The sequence below is a fragment of the Podarcis bocagei genome, assembly GCF_964188305.1.
Source record: "Podarcis bocagei genome assembly, chromosome: 5".
NCBI classification, from domain to species: Eukaryota; Metazoa; Chordata; class Lepidosauria; order Squamata; family Lacertidae; genus Podarcis; species Podarcis bocagei.
In genome coordinates, this window is record NC_138129.1 from 96,467,195 (window position 1) to 96,484,260 (window position 17,066).

A 17,066-nucleotide genomic window follows, 5' to 3' on the forward strand; every position below is an offset into this window, starting at 1 on the left:
TATCAAGGCAATAAACAACTATTTTACTTTTAAAAGACAACTGAAGGCAGCCCTCTTTAGGGAAGTTTTTAATGCTGTGCTGTTTTTAATATTCAGTTGGAAGCCGCCCAGAGTGGCTGGGGAAACCCAGCCAGATGGGCGGGGTAAAAATAAATTATTATTATTATTATTATTATTATTATTATTATTATTATTATTATTATTATTATTATATAGCACCAAGTTTAGCACTTGTTTTTTGTGCAGTTTTATATAAGAGTGTAAATCTCAATTTTAGTTTTCTTTGCTGTTCTTTCCTCATCTTCCTCTACCTCTGGGTATTGAAGGTTGTCTTTCACAACAGTCAGGAATCCATTGGCCTCAGCAATTAGCACCAAGTCCTCCACAAAATGTACTGTATCATTGGCACTGTGACAAACATCTTTGAACATCATTTATTGCTACATCACATACGTTGCCAAAGGTAGGTCTTAATTACTGCAACAATTATTACCGTAATTAATTGTTGCAACAAAAGCTGCAGACATGTGCAAACAGGATGGGTAGCCACTGTTATCACACTTGTAACAGGGAAGACGTGCCAGAAATGTGCGCACATGATGCCTCCCTCTTTAGTAGTTTCTGATGGGCATAGTTCCAAGAGGCAGGGGGAAAGAGGCTGCTTATTTATGTTGCACTGTGCATACACACTCCAAGCACCATACACCTATGAAAGCTCATTTCTACATATCCCTCTTTATCTCCAAGCTCAAGAGGGCTGCATCAGGGACACTCACCTGGAACAATGATGCAAGTGCAATTTCTCCTTGCTGTAGGCATGGAATACAGTGGTACCTCAGGTTACAAACACTTCGGGTTACAGACTCTGCTAACCTGGAAGTAGTACCTCAGGTTAACAACTTTGCCCCAGGATGAGAACAGAAATCGCACGGCAGCAGTGCAGCAGCAGCAGGAGGCCCAATTAGTAAAAGTGGTACCTCAGGTTAAGAACGGTTTCAAATTAAGAACGGACCTCCAGAACAAATTAAGTTCGTAACCAGAGGTACCACTGTACCTAGATATCTTTTTGTATCATCACCTACTTTTGAGAGACGTCTTCCATGAATACGGTCTTAAGTGTTAAAAGTAAGATTCCGTTCTGGTTGCTGTTGCCAATTCTTTCTTTCCCAATAGTTCCAGGCCACAGATCAAAATCTAACCCAACTCTTGCATTAAAATCACCCAGAAGGATGATTTTATCTTTCTTAGGCATCTCTGTTAAGATGGTATCCAGCTGAGAGTAAAAAAATTCTTTTAATTCTTCATCAGCATCCAGTGTTGGTGCATGAGTGCTTAGAATAGCAGCCAGTTAGTTTTTGGCGAGTTTTATTTGAAGTGTTGAAAGTTGCTCATTAATGCCAGTAGGTACTTCTGACAAAAGCTTCACAAGATCGTTTTTGATAGCAAAGCCTACTCCAGGTATTTGACGTTCTTGTTCAGGTAGACCTTTCCAAAAGAATGTGTAGCCTCCTTTTTCTTCCTTCAGTTGTTCCTCTCCTCTTTGAGTTTCTTGAACCACTACAATTTCAGTGTTGAAACGTTGCAACTCTCTTGCAATGATGACAGTCCTGCATTCGGGATGCTCATTATCTGTGTTATCCAACAAAGTCCGTATAATCCATGTTCCAAAGTTCAATTATATTTTACAGCTGCTGGGTGGTGACCCCACTGGGCATGGTAATCCAGGCAGGGAAAAGGGGAGGCAGACTATGTTTAGGGTACCTTTTCCAGCCCCTCCCCCTTTTCAGGGTGAGCAGCGTGGATCCTAAATAGGACTGCTCGCTCATGGATACAGCTGCTCAGCTGCTCAACTGCCTCATTCCTTGAGTCGGAACAAGTGAATCTACATCCACCATCCATGTGTTCATGACTAGGGGCTTCCAGATTTCACGGTCCTGCCCCTGTTGCCATTTGCCGATCACCATGGGACTTATTTGGGTTTGGGATTGGGGTGGGTTTTTGGAAGACGCCTGTGCTTGAATTTGTTTTATGTGTGTAGACCAGTGCACCCTGACCAACGCACAGTCTTCACAGTAAGGCTCTATTCCGATGGCATGAGTATAATGACAACCGGTAGATTCTTTTTGTATAATATTTTTTATTAATATTCCATTTTATAATATTTAAACACATCTTCATTATCCACTTTACTTCTTTTGCTCATATGAGCCTGTCGACTTCCCTCCCTCCCGCCTCATAGTTTTCAAAAATTATTTGTATATCATAGCATTTATACATTTTCCATTTTTCCTTTCACTCATTCAGAATATCACAATTTTTAAATAAATATAAAAGGGTAGTGACAATTAGTGTTACAAGCTTTCTTACAACCCTGCTAGTGTTGTTAGCTGTTTACAATGGTCCTTCAAGTATTGTATAAATTTACTCCAGTCTTTTTGGAAAGCTTGATCACGTTTCAGATTTTTCCGGTCAGCTTCGCCAATTCCACAAAGTCCATCATCTTCACCTGCCACTCTTCTTTCGTTAGTATTTCTTGTTCTTTCCATTTTGGGGCTAAAAGGATTCTTGCTGCAGTTGTTGCATACATAAACAGTTTTTGATCTCCCTTTGGTATCTCTTCACCCACTATATCAACAACCAGTAGATTCTTATCTGTTGCAGCTTTCATCCACCTACACAGCTGTTGTAACATGCCACTTGTTAGCTTCCATCCACTCTGCCATTGAGGACTTCTTGAATCATTCTTTGTCTAGTTCCTCCCCTTTGATCTTACCACCTTGGGTGACCTCGCTGGGAGTACAAGACTCCTGACAGCTTCACTCACAAGGTTTCATAGCAACGTGCAAGCCCACTCACCAAAACAAGGTGATGATCCAGTGAGTGATCCTACCCCTTGTTGTTGTTTAGTCATTTAGTCGTGTCCGACTCTTTGTGACCCCATGGACCAGAACACGCCAGGCACTCCTGTCTTCCACTGCCTCCCGCAGTTTGGTCAAACTCATGCTGGTAGCTTCGAGAACACTGTCCAACCATCTCGTCCTCTGTCATCCCCTTCTCCTTGTGCCCTTAATCTTTCCCAGCATCAGGGTCTTTTCCACGGAGCCTTCTCTTCTCATGAGGTGGCCAAAGTCTTGGAGCCTCAGCTTCAGGATTTGTCCTTCCAGTGAGCACTCAGGGCTGATTTCCTTCAGAATGGATAGGTTTGATCTTCTTGCAGTCCATGGGACTCTCAAGAGTCTCCTCCAGCACCATAATTCAAAAGCATCAATTCTTCGGCGATCAGCATCCAGCTCTCACTTCCATACATCACTACTGGGAAAACCATAGCTTTAACTATACTTTAACTTTATCAATCATATTCCAGTGTATGACTGAGACTCCAATGCAGATCCAGTATCAGGGATGGAGAGAATGTGGACCTCCAGTTGCTGCTGGACTATAGCTCCCTGACCACTAGCCATCCTGGGAGTTGGGAGTCCAACAATATGAGGACAAGTGGTTCTGCATCCCTGCCAGCTATGCCTCTCACCCTCGGAGCCCTCTGCAGTGATTTTAATCCATACAAACAAGATGGGAGCAACTACACGTCATCCTTCTGTGACAGAAGGCTCTAAAAAGTCACGTACCTTGGCAAGAACCTTTGGGCAGTCACTGCCAGCAAGGGCTTCCTATCTCCAACAGCTAATTGCCCAGTTGGAAGGTATCATGCAGAGACATCAGCACACACACACACACACACACACACACACACACACAACCCACTCTGCAAGCCCTTTAGCCCTTGTAGAATGAAAGCTTTAAAGCAAAGCACACAGACACCATTCAAAGAAATTGTTTTGTGAGATTTGAGCCTGCTCCTACATTTTAGTGATTTTAGCCAATGAGTGAAGTCAGAGCTGTAACTGGCAAGTGCTGGAAAGAAATTTATCACACAAGCAATATCCATGTTGCAGAGGGAGTACTGTGCCTGAGGAAGCATGGGCTACTACCGCCCTGCAATGTAGCCTATTGTTGCTATACAGTACTAAAATTACAGGGGAATCATAGAATTGCAGAGTTGGAAGGGACCACGACGGTCATCTAGTCCAGCCCCCTTACAATGCAGGCAGGAATCTTTTGCTCAGCGTGGGGCTCAAACCCACAACCCTGAGATTAAGAGTCTCGTGCGTTACCAACTGAGGAGAAGGCAGAGAAGGAGGCAGAAGTGCATGACAACCTTCCAGACTCTTGTGGGGAGGAATTTTAGGAAAACCAGGCAGGGAGCTGTTAAACAGATTGCAACAGCAACATGGGGGTGGGGGAAGGTGATTAATTGCTTCCCCACCCACGGAGGGAAGATTGGGGTGCTTGTTGCTTGTGTGAACACTTAAATGGGTATATTCATATCAAAGGCTCAAAGGCTTTTTTTTACTCAAGAAAAGAGTGGCCATGTGACCTGAGTTAATAACATTGCTAAAGTTTTTTAAACTTCATAACCAACAAGAAATCCTGATGGAATGCACTGGTTGCTTTTTATCAATTTAATCCTGAGTTTATCCAAGCGTACAGAGGAGGGAAACCAACATGATTAAGGGTCTGGAAACCAAGCCTTATGAGGAACGGTTGAGGGAGCTGGGTATGTTTAGCCTGGAGAAGAGGAGACTGAGAGGAGATATGAAAAACCTTTTAAAATGTGGGCAGTTCCAGAATTTACATCATGTAAATGCCAGGGGGGAAAGTTGGCACTGTTACTACACAATGCGCCATTCCTGGCTGTGGAACCTCAAGAAGCACCTCTCCTAATGATCTTTACAACTTTACAACAGTTTGATACATGGAGATAAGAAGATTCATTATACACGACAAACTGAATATGTCCCAAAATGGGATTCCATAAACAATTATTTTGGAATTTGCATTGATGGGTATTCCCCACCCCCCTTTACACTGCCTTTCAAGACCTAACATGGAGTCTTTCAAGTCTATTTTGTTTAGGACATCAAGTCAAGGAATTTGTAAACGAAGTAGTAATGATACAAAGGAGTACTTAAGAGAAAAGTCTATGAGGAATGATATCAATTTTCTGAACAAGGTGTCAAGCTGCTGCCAGCGACTTCCGGCTGCTTGCCCAGGAACATATAAAGACAAGGGAATGTTTCTTACTGTCCGCTTTTTATTAAGTATTTACAGAGAGAGGCTATAGCACCCAGCCTCTTGGATAATGGCACTGTCCTGAGTGAATCTCCACCCCACCCATCGTCTCTCCCATTTCCTCATTTGTCATTCTCATCGTCTCTCCTACAGGTGCTGCTATGTGCCCTCTGTCTTTGAGCTCTTTGCTCTCCTACTTTTAAGGCTCACCAGGTTCTGGGAGATGGAAGGTCTGGGATGCTTTCTAATAACAACCTGTCAGCTGGGTGTTGTTCTGTCTCTCCCATGATTTCCCAGCTTTCCCCCTCATCTGCCTCTGAGCTGTGACCTCCTTCAAACCCCTGTTGTAAATCTATTCTGTCTTCCTCCTCCCTGGAAGGGTCAAGCTAGAGAGGCGGTCTCCAACATCCTCCTCTGACCAGTTTCTGACACAAAGTTGGTGGAACATGATGCTGGGGAGATGATAAAAGATGTAAGAAATCATATCTGTGATTGAAGATGGGAATGAACTGTATGAGATGTATGCAGGGCGCTGGTTAAATTGTGGAGTAGGCACATGTTTCTTCCTCCTGTGGTTTTAGCATCCCATTGCTGGCAACATTTCCTTCTGATGCTACAGCCTTTGCCAACCTGGTGCCATGACAAGTTTGGACCACAACCCCCCATCCAAGCACCTGGAAGGCACAAGGTAAGTGAAGGCTGTCATAGTGCAACAGTGCACATCTGTACACATAGCCCACCAGAAGTAGAACTTCACATGCAGGCTTCACATGCAGCACAGAAATTTGTAGGAGCAAAAGCAGTCCAGAGAATGAAGTAAGGAGATGCAGAGGAGTCAGCTGGGGAAGCCTGGGATGAGAACCAACATCCTATACCCCTTTGAAATGTGTTTTATTTTCAAACTGACAGACCACATTTAGGGCCATCGCTCAGCCTCCCAAAGGTCCTGTTCCCTGGAGACAGGGTCTGAGCTTTCAAACAGGACTGAGCTTACAATGTTGAGTGCTGTGAGGTTAGAAAACAGGAGCAGCTTGAAAACACAATTTGCCAGCTACGCAAATTCATCATAACTCAATTCATCATTTGAGTTCTCAGCTATGGTTAGAATCCAGTGGTCATCGATATGACAACCCTAAGTGCACGATAGTTTACAAGATGTGCTTTGTCGTAGGGTGTGTGTAACAACACAACAATTAATCCACTTTACAGGTGTGCCAACAGGTCCAGAAAGATTGGAAAGCCAAAATACATGTATTGGGTTGTAACAAAGTTTTACTCATAGTAGACCCATTGGACATGGTGAACACTGGAAACAATCCATTATTTAAGAACGGAGGAAGAATTCGTATTTATTATACTTTAGGACTTTTGTTCATTTGCAGATTCAAAATAAATCCACTGATAAAATCTTATAGTTAATAAGATAAGATTTCTGCAGTTACTGATAAAGAAATCTCATAAATGCATCTACACCAGGGATTGGCAACCTAAGGCCCGCGGGCAGGGAAAGGCCGGCTGGGCGAGTGGACCTCATTCTGCGCACACAAAGACTTGTTGGAATCCCACCCAACCACAATAAGGTGGTCTGAGGAGCAACTGCCTGTCAGAGTAAGAAGTACTGGGTGAGAGGAACTGCTGGTCCAACTCAGTACAGTGGTACCTCGGCTTACATACACTTCAGGTTACAGACTCCACTAACACAGATATATTACCTCGGGTTAAGTACTTTGCTTCAGGATGAGAACAGAAATCGTGCTCCGGCGGCGTGGCAGCCGGAGAAGACAGTTCTGTAGAAGACAGTTTCACACCCAGCTTGAATTTGAGTAAACATGTTTAGCAATGAATGCCAGTATTCACACCCAGGGGCAAATGTCTGGTACCTCTTTCAATAAAAAGTACAATGCCGATGAGTGAGCTATGGATTTGTATCTTGGTCAGGTAAAACTAGAACAGTAGTGAGAATACCCTACAGTGGTTTCACAGAGCTGAAGCACAGCTAAAAGAGAAACTATTCAGTTAAGGGGGAAAATACAGTGCTAAGGTCAGATTATTAGCACAAGGCAAACACGCTCAGAGTTGGCTGAGTACCAAGTTACCTGCAACACACAGCATTATCTGAAGGAACATTGCATATCTCTCTTCTTTGCCAAAGTATTTATAGTGTAGCCCAAGCATTAAGGAAACTCTGGCTTTAATGAGTTACCGTATTTTTTGCACCATAACACTCACTTTTTTCCTCCTAAAAAGTAAGGGGAAATGTCTGTGCGTGTTATGGAGGGAATGCCTACGGGTACCATGCCTACGGATTTTCCTCCCCTAAAAACTACATGCGTGTTATGGTCAGGTGCGTGTTATAGAGCGAAAAATACGGTATATAAAAAGAGTTACCTATACTTTCTCTTGATATTTGATTAGCTGTTTGTGGTCATTTTAACAATATTTCACTGATGCTAATTTTTAACTGAGGAGTGTATGAAAGCTACTTGTTCAAGTCAATAAGCTTTTCTCAGTTTTTTGTGCTAAAATTAGGTGCCTCGGCTTATATTCGGGTTGGCTTATACTCGAGTATATACGGTATTTTAAAATCAGTGCTGCAAGTAAGTCCACAAAAGTTACTAGCCCCCAAAACTTTCACTTACTCACCTGCCCAGATGTACCTGTATTAGTTGTCTGTTACTGACCAAAAGGAAATATGTACAACCTATTCCAATTTCCAAGGATTCCCTTCCTGGAGTGCATTAAAACTGTAGTTAATTGCGGCAGATCATTTAAACATATCTACCCAAATACTAAAAAAACCCAGGAGGTGCTAGGGAGAAGGTTTCTAGTTTGGCCACCTGCCAGACATCTGTAGGATTCAACCGTCCATGCACCGCTTGCCCCCTGCACCCTCAAGTGGTACAGCCCAGGCACCAGTTCACCAGCCAAGTGAGAGCAAGACGGCAGAGACGGTGCACACAAGACATTCAACTGTGACAATATGAGTGTGCAATGCATAGAAATAAGTTTTTCTGAAAACAGAAACAAAATTGTTTCTGCAGAATTGCAGTTAGATGGTTGTTCTTGACATTCCTCTCATTAAAAAAAGCATTCAGAAAGGTATGTCTACGCTTTTATCATAAAATGGCCCGGGGTAGGAAAATCTTTAAATTCAAGACCGAAAAATAAAGAGAACATTACATGCACTCAGAACAAAGGAGGAGAGTTATGTAAATACATGGTTTTATTTTCAAATTGACAGACCACAATCAGGGCCATCGCTCAGCCTCCCAAAGATCCTCGTCCCTGGAGACAGGGTCTGAGCTTTCAAACAGGACTGAGCTTACAATGTTGAGTGCTGTGAGGAGAGAAAACAGGAGCAGCTTGAAAACACAATTTGCCAGCTATGCAAATTCATCATAACTCAATTCATCATTTGAGTTCTAAGCTATGGTTAGAATCCAGTGGTTATCGATATGACAACCCTAAGTGCACGAATCAGCAGAGGTCATCCCAGACACCCACAATATTACACACCCACAACCCACACACTGAAACTTGGCTTGACAGCAGCATTTTTCCCTATCACAAACGATAAAATAGTTTGCAAGATGTGCTTTGTCGTAGGGTGTGAACAATTAATCCACTTTACAGATGTGCCAACAGATCCAAACAGATTGGAAAGCCAAAATACATGTATTGGGTTGTAACAAAGTTTTACTCATAGTAGTCCCATTGGACATGGTGAACACTGGAAACAATCCATTATTTAAGAACTGAGGAAGAATTCGTATTTATTATACTTTAGGACTTTTGTTCATTTGCAGACTAAGCCGCTTCTGGCGAACCAGAGCAGCACACGGAAATGCCGTTTACCTTCTAGCCAGAGCGGTACCTATTTATCTACTTGCACTCTGATGTGCTTCTGAACTGCTAGGTTGGCAGGAGCAGGGACCGAACAACAGAAGCTCACCTCGTCGTGGGGATTCGAACCGCCGACCTTCTGATTAGCAAGTCCTAGGCTTTGTGGTTCAACCCACAGCACCACCCGCGTCCCTGGAGTGCGTGTATGTGTGCACAAATGCCATCTCCGGTGCAGATCTGTGTTGGAGGAGGCCCGTGCACACAAGCTATTTTTGGTGCTCCTCTGAGCCAAAAGTGCGCTGGAGATAGCGTGTGCGACCACGTACGGGCGCGTGCTCCCCCACCCTCCGCATGCTCATCGCTGGAGACACCGACCCGAGGCAAGGAAAGGCTGTCGATGCCTGATCTACACCAGCAAGCCAGAGAGTACATATAGAATGGGCTTGTGTGCCAGGTCAGCATTAATATGTGCTACATGTCGTGTATATATAATTCAAACTCTGTAATGCAAGACTGCATAGTCAACCTATTGCCAAACTTGGATGGAACCACAGGACAGAAAGTTGAATTGACTAATGTTCTTCCAGATTTGTCAAAAATGAGTCACTAAACCAGTGTGACAAACTGCAGAACCCGTGGTCTATTTTATTCTTACATCATCACTAAGAAGAAACTCTTGACCTTTCTATCAGTTTAGTGGGCACGTGTTGAATGAAATTCCAGCCCAAACTAGTGAAGGGAACATTCATATTACTAAAGGATAAATAAAGATCCCTTTTATTAATGAATTTCCCTTGAGCTTGGTTTTGAGGTGCTCTTAAGTATGAAAGAAGGTGCAGGGAATGGCTGTGGTTGTGCTTAAACTGCTGGTTTGCTAAATGAAGAACTTGCTATGTGAATTATTTAGCTTGCTATATGAGACAAAATGGTTCAAATTGGAAACAATATACTCGGATCAACTCAGAATTAAACTGACAAAAAGCAACCAGGGCATCCCATCAGTATTTCTTGTTAGTTATGAAGTTTAAATCATTATAGCAAGGTTATTATTCCAGGTCACATGACAACTCTTTTCTTTACTTGAGTTAAAAAAGTGGTTAGCCTTTGACGTGAATATACCCATTTAAGTGTTCACACCAGCAACAACTACACCCAGGGTGGGAAAGCAATTGATCACACACCCCATGTTGTTGTTGTTGCAATCTGCTTAACTGCACCCACCTCCCACATCCTTAAATTCCTTCCCACAAGAGACTGGAGCTGTTGTAGCTGATACTCTCCCTGCAGAAACTCAACAAGTCAAACTTTGCCTAGTATGAAAATACATTTCTGGAGGAAGCTTACATTTTGTTTGTTTGACATCTTATTACTTGTGTTTAGCCCCTAACCTATTTTTTCAGGTCTCCACCCCACCCAGAGTGGAACATAAGTTGAAATATGACATAAAGCACATGCAAATTGGTGTCCTCTTTTGTGAATGGGGTGGTGGGTCCAACCCATATACAGTCTACTGAGCCCAGACAGAGAGTACACCTGACAGAGGGACCTGGAAAGTGGGGCACAGCTCAGGCCATTGGAAGTGAACATGTGTTGCATGCAGAAAACCCCAGGTTCAAGTTCTGGCATCTCCAGTTGAAAATGATGGGTGGAATTCAACATAGTGCTAAGTAGGGTATGTCTGTGGGGTATAAGGTTCACTCGTGCAATGACACTTTTCCCTCTCTCTTCCCCCTGAATGACCCCTAAACCGGTTCTGAGGAGACCCGCCCCCCAACCTCCCAGAGCAGATTAATGCGTTACGTGACAGGGAAAGGCCGGCTGGGCAAGTGGACCTAATTCTGCGCACACAAAGACTTGGTGGAATCCCACCCGATCACAATAAGGTGGTCTGAAGAGCAACCGCCTGTCACGAGTAAGCAGTACTGGGTCAGATGAACTGCTGGTCCAACTCAGTACAGTGGTACCTCGGGTTACATACGCTTCAGGTTACAGACTCTGCTAACCCAGAAATATTACCTCGGATTAAGTACTTTGCCTCAGGATGAGAACAGAAATCATGCTCTGGCGGCGCGGCAGCCGCGGGAGGCCCCATTAGCTAAAGTGGTGCTTCAGGTTAAGAACAGTTTCAGGTTAAGAACGGACCTCCGGAACGAATTAAGTACTTAACCTGAGGTACCACTGTAGAAGACAGTTTCACACCCAGCTTGAATTTGAGTAAACATGTTTAGCAATGAATGCCAGTATTCACACCCAGGGGCAAATGTCTGGTACCTCTTTCAATAAAAAGTACAATGCAGATGAGTGAGCTATGGATTTGTATCTTGGTCAGGTAAAACTAGAACACTAGTGAGAATACCCTACAGTGGTTTCACAGAGCTGAAGCACAGCTAAAAGAGAAACTATTCAGTTAAGTGGGGAAATACAGTGCTAAGGTCAGATTATTAGCACAAGGCAAACATGCTCAGAGTTGGCTGAGTACCAAGTTGAAAAGTTACCTGCAACACACAACATTATCTGAAGGAGCATCACATATCTCTCTTCTTTGCCAAAGTGTTTATAGTATAGCCCAAGCATTAAGGAAACTCTGGCTTTAATGAGTTATATAAAAAGACTTACCTATACTTTCTCTTAATATTTGATTAGCTGTTTGTGGTCATTTTAACAGTGTTTCACTGACGCTCACTTTTAATTGAGGAGTGTATGAAAGCTACTTTGGGAGCCCCCATTGCCTGAAAAGCAGGCTAAAAATAACATAACGATAAATTGTGAAGTATGTAAATAGTAATGACAAGCCACTGAACGGATGGGAAAGGCAGGAGAGAAACGAGAAAGAAAAGTAACTTTCCAAAGAAAAAAACAAATGAGCCTGTGTTTAATATTAACCAGCTATGTCCTCTTCCTCCTCAGCTTCACTTTCCCCCTGCACATTCATTCTTCTGACATCTCATTTGTGTTTGCAACACTAAGGAATGACCTGGAGTAACCTCCACCTTGGGAAATTACTACGGCCTTGCAAGTCCCGGACTACAAGACAAAGATCCCACATGCTTTCCTCAAGACAGATTAGTCACAGCTGAAATCCAACACTATTTGAGAGAAGGACAAAAGCTTTTTCAAAGCCCTTCCAGGAACACATACCCTTGCGTATCATCTTTAGCGGTACACCAGCCCAATCCCCAATCAAACTCCAGTGACAGAACATTCCATTTCCATGAAGGCTTCTTTCCACCCAAAACCCAAGAAATGACATAAAACGAGATGCGAACCAAGGCAGATTCTTCACATCAGGCTTGGATTTTTTTTAACTCATTAGACCTTTTATCCAAACCAAAAAAGGTGCTAAATTAAGAACAGGGCCGCTTAATAATCACTTAGGCCCACTTAGGAATAAGTGGTCAAATAAATAAATAAATAATCGATCAACCAATCCAGGAAAAAAGCCTCTTTTGGCTCACTTCAGACATCACACCAACCCATGGCTAAGGAAATATAAAGATGGTTTGGCATATTTTTGAGATTGACAAACCACAATTAGGGCCATCGCTCAGGCTCCCAAAGGTCCTGTTCCCTGGAGACAGGTCCGGTTCCCTGGAGACAATCTTACACACCCACAACCCACACACCGAAACTTGGCTTGAAAGCAGCATTTTTTCCTATCACAAATGAGAAAACAGTTTACAAGATGTGCTTTGTCGTAAAAGACAAAGATAGTGTACAAGATGTGCTTTGTCGTAGGGTGTGTGTAGCAATACAACAATCAATCCACTTTACAGATGTGCCAACAGGTCCAGAAAGATTGGAAAACCAAAATACATGAAACAAAGTTTTACTCATAGTAGACCCATTGAACATGGTGAACACTGGAAACAATCCATTATATAAGAACTGAGGAAGAATTCGTATTTACTGTACTTCAGAACTTTTGTTTATTTGCAGATTCAAAATAAATCCACTGATAAATTCTTATATTTATTCACATAAGATTTCTGCAGTTACTAATAAAGAAATCTCATCATTGCATCTACACCAGGGATTGGCAACCTAAGGCCCGCGGGCAGGGAAAGGCTGGTTGGGCGAGTGGACCTCATTCTGCGTACACAAAGACTTGGTGGAATCCCATCCGATCACAATAATGTGGTCTGAAGAGCTACTGCCTGTCTGAGTAAGCAGTACTGGGTCAGATGAACTGCTAGTCCAACTCAGTAGAAGGCAGTTTCACACCCAGCTTGAAATTGAGTAAACAAGCTTAGCAATGAATGCCAGTATTCACATCTTGAGTCAAATATCTGGTAGCTGTTGTAACAAAAACTACAACACGGATAATTTAGGTATAGATACGTTTCCTAGTCAGGTCATACTAGTTCTCTAGAAGAATCCCCTCCGCTGGCTTCACAAATTTGGCACACAGCTAAAAGAAAACTAGTCAGGGAACAAATACAGTGCTAAGGTCAAGTTATTAGCACAAAGCAAACACACTCAGAACTGGCTGAGTACCACGTTGAACTACACCACCAAAGATACATGCACTGAGTTGTAGTCAACAAAGTTTTACTCAGAGTAAACCCACTGAACATGGTGAACACTGGAAACAATTGGATTCATATTTACTTCAGATCTTTTGTTCACATGCAGATTTAAAATCATTTCACTGCTTATCATTTCATCTGCTAAATCAGGTAAGATCTCTGCAGTTACTGATGAAGAAATCTCACCATTGCTTGATTGTGGGAAAGACCAGTCTGCTTCATGCCTCTTTGACAAGTCTTCTTTCTCTTCTGCAGTCTCATAAGCTGATCGGCGATTCCTTACGGAGATATTTTCTTCACCCACCATGGTGTCAGGCTAACGCACTGAAGAGGACAAAATTTACTTGTATGAAGTACTTCAGCTTTTTATGACCATGCACTTATCGTTCTTTATTATATGATGTATAATTATAATCATTCTAAGAAGCACAGTGCTTCTTTCTTTTACGAAACAAGTCCCTAGGCCTCCTGGCTGCCAGAAAATATTTCTAAATACACCATTTCAGACTGATGAAAGTTGTGAAAGCTTTAGAGGATAGGGTTTGTTCAAAACCACAAACTGTTCCCTTCACTCTCTGAACCAGCCTCTCTCAATCTTGGTTGGGTCCCCAGATGTTGTTGAACTACAATTCCCATCATCTTTGACCACAGGTCTTCCTAGCTAGGAATGATGGGACTTGTAGTCTAACAACATCTCAGGATGGGACATGGGATGGGGGTAGGCCAAGGTTTTGAAAATGGTATAGGTGCAATATATTCTGAACAAAAAGCTAAATTAGTTGTAAATAATGTGGTGACGGAAGAATTTAAGATAGAAAAAGGGACACGACAGGGGTGCCCAATCTCCCCATTGCTTTTTATATCGGTCCTGGAGGTTCTGCTAAATATGATTAGAAGGGACCGGTTGGTTAAAGGTATACAGGTCGGAGCCAAACAGTACAAACTGAGAGCATTTGCAGATGATTTAGTATTGACGCTACAGGAGCCAGAATCTAGTACTAAAAGAGTTGTAGAACTGATTCAAGGATTTGGTCAAGTGGCAGGTTTTAAATTGAACAAGTTAAAAACTAAGGTTTTAGAGAAAAATTTAACACCGATTGAAAGAGATAGGTTTCAGAATGAGACAGGATTGACTGTGGTAAAGAAAGTGAAATATTTGGGGATTAACATGACAGCCAAAAATGGAAACTTATTTAAAGACAACTATGAAAAATGCTGGGTCGAAGTGAAAAAAGATTTAGAAATCTGGTCAAACTTGAAGCTTTCACTGCTGGGTTGTATTGCTGTGATAAAGATGAATGTATTGCCAAGAATGTTGTTTCTGTTTCAAACATTGCAAATTGTGGACAAAATGGATTGCTTCAAGAAGTGGCAGAGAGATATCTCTAGATTTGTCTGGCAGGGCAAGAAGCCCAGAATAAAATTTAAGATATTAACAGATGCAAAGGAAAGGGGTGGATTTGCCCTGCCAGACCTTAAACTTTACTATGAATCAGCAGTCTTTTGCTGGTTGAAAGAATGGCTACTTCTTGAAAACACAGACATTTTAGACTTAGAAGGTTTTAACAATGTATTTGGATGGCATGCATATTTATGGTATGATAAGGTCAAAGCACATAAAGCATTCGAAAACCAGATTGTCAGGAAAGCATTGTTTAATGTCTGGTTAAGATATAAAGACATATTGGAAAATAAAACCCCAAGGTGGTTGTCACCAATGGAAGCAAAAGCTCAGAAAAGGCTCAATATGGAGGCCAAATGGCCGACATATTGAGAAATTTTGGAACAAGAAGGAGACAAATTGAAATTGCAGAGTTTCGAAAAATTAAAAAACAAAGTGAGAGATTGGCTTCATTATTATCAGATAATGGAGGTATATAATTTGGACAAAAAAAATCGGCTTCCAGGTGGAAAAGTCAAAATTAGAAACAGAACTGTTAGAACCCAAAACTAAGAATCTGTCAAGAATGTATAACTTGCTGTTGAAATGGAATACTCAGGATGAAACGGTGAACTCTGCTATGATTAAATGGGCACAAGATGTTGGACATAATATTATGTTTGCTGACTGGGAACAGTTATGGACCACAGGTATGAAGTTTACGGCATGTAATGCCTTAAGAGAGAATATTATGAAAATGATATACAGGTGGTACATGACCCCAGTCAAGCTTGCAAAAATCTATCATTCGCCCAATAACAAATGTTGGAAATGTAAAGAAACGGAAGGTACATTCTTTCACCTTTGGTGGACGTGCCCAAAGATTAAAGCTTTCTGGGAAATGATATATAATGAATTGAAAAAGGTATTTAAATATACCTTCCTGAAGAAACCAGAGGCCTTTCTCCTGGGCATTGTCGGCCAATTGGTGCCAAAGAAGGACAGAACTTTTTTAATGTATGCTACAACAGCAGCAAGAATACTCATTGCAAAGTATTGGAAGACACAAAATTTACCCACTCTGGAAGAATGGCAGATGAAGGTGATCGACTACATGGAATTGGCAGAAATGACTGGCAGAATCCGGGACCAGGGAGAAGAGTTGGTGAAAGAAGACTGGAAGAAATTTAAAGACTATTTACAGAAATATTGTAAAATTAATGAATGTTAGAAGGATGTTGGATAGAAACTAAGGGGTTTCCAGCTGTAATGCTTTAGGAGATACGAAAAAAAAGGTTTATAAATGGGTAAAAGCTTAATGGTAAGGATTTGCTGAACTAACAAATTGAAGTGGAATACAAAGAAGGGAGGTATGAGGAGGTCTGGGGAAATAAGCGTATGGAAGATATGTTATGGAAAATTATTTGTTTTTTAACTGTTTTTATGTTGTATTTTGTTTCTTTTTATTTTTTATCTTTTTTCATTGTTATATCTTAAAAACTTTAATAAATATCTTTTTTGGGGGGGAAATAACAACATCTCAGGATGTATGGTTAAAAAGCTGCCTTAAACTTGTATCTTTCAAAAGATTTGTTTTGATTGATTATTAATGACAGTTAAAGTTGCAGGAAATGTTCTCTGACCCGATCTTTGTTTCTTTAAAATCTTCCATAACGATAAGATTTCGCCACTTGCAGCCCTTGTGTTTAAGGTGACATCTCAGTTTAGAGGGATAAATCACACATACACAGCACTTTTTTGCTGCCAGTTCTGATGATCCTTAACAAACCTTTTGCCCAACTACACAGCTCTTTCCCCAAGCTGTAATTAAACCAGAAATCGTACAAATAACCAAAGTTTTCCATTTCATCCAAGTTAGAAATCTATGGCTCCCACTTCCCAGCTTGGAACCCGGTGGGCTCAGCCTTTACGCACGGAAAGGAGAGGAGGAAGAGGGGACCAGCAGGCTTCCTTCGCTCCTTCTCCCAGGAGATTCAGGAGGGGTACCTGCGCCCCCTCTCCGGCCCTTCGCCGCCCCTCGCCCTTCGCCCCAGTCCGAGTCCCATCACCACCGTCCCCGGAGCGCCCACCTGAGTCTCCGTGTCTCTCTCCTCCTTGCGTCTTTTGCAGCTCCGCAAGCGGAGGGGAGCGCTATATGGCTTGGCTCCTCCTCTGCCTTCGTCGGG

The 17,066-nt window shown here is 42.2% G+C and overlaps 1 protein-coding gene across 1 annotated transcript in view; it reads right to left on the reverse strand.

The window, feature by feature from the left end:
* The window catches only part of LOC308587057 (sterol O-acyltransferase 1-like), a 49,718-nt gene extending 32,652 nt beyond the window's left edge, over positions 1-17,066 (reverse strand). The window contains exons 1-2 of the mRNA XM_081194437.1: positions 16,971-17,066; positions 13,686-13,823 (exon numbers count right to left, since the gene is read on the reverse strand). Coding sequence (XP_081050563.1) covers positions 13,686-13,806 — 121 coding nt within the window. The 5' untranslated portion in view covers positions 13,807-13,823; positions 16,971-17,066. The remainder of the gene's footprint in view (positions 1-13,685; positions 13,824-16,970) is intronic.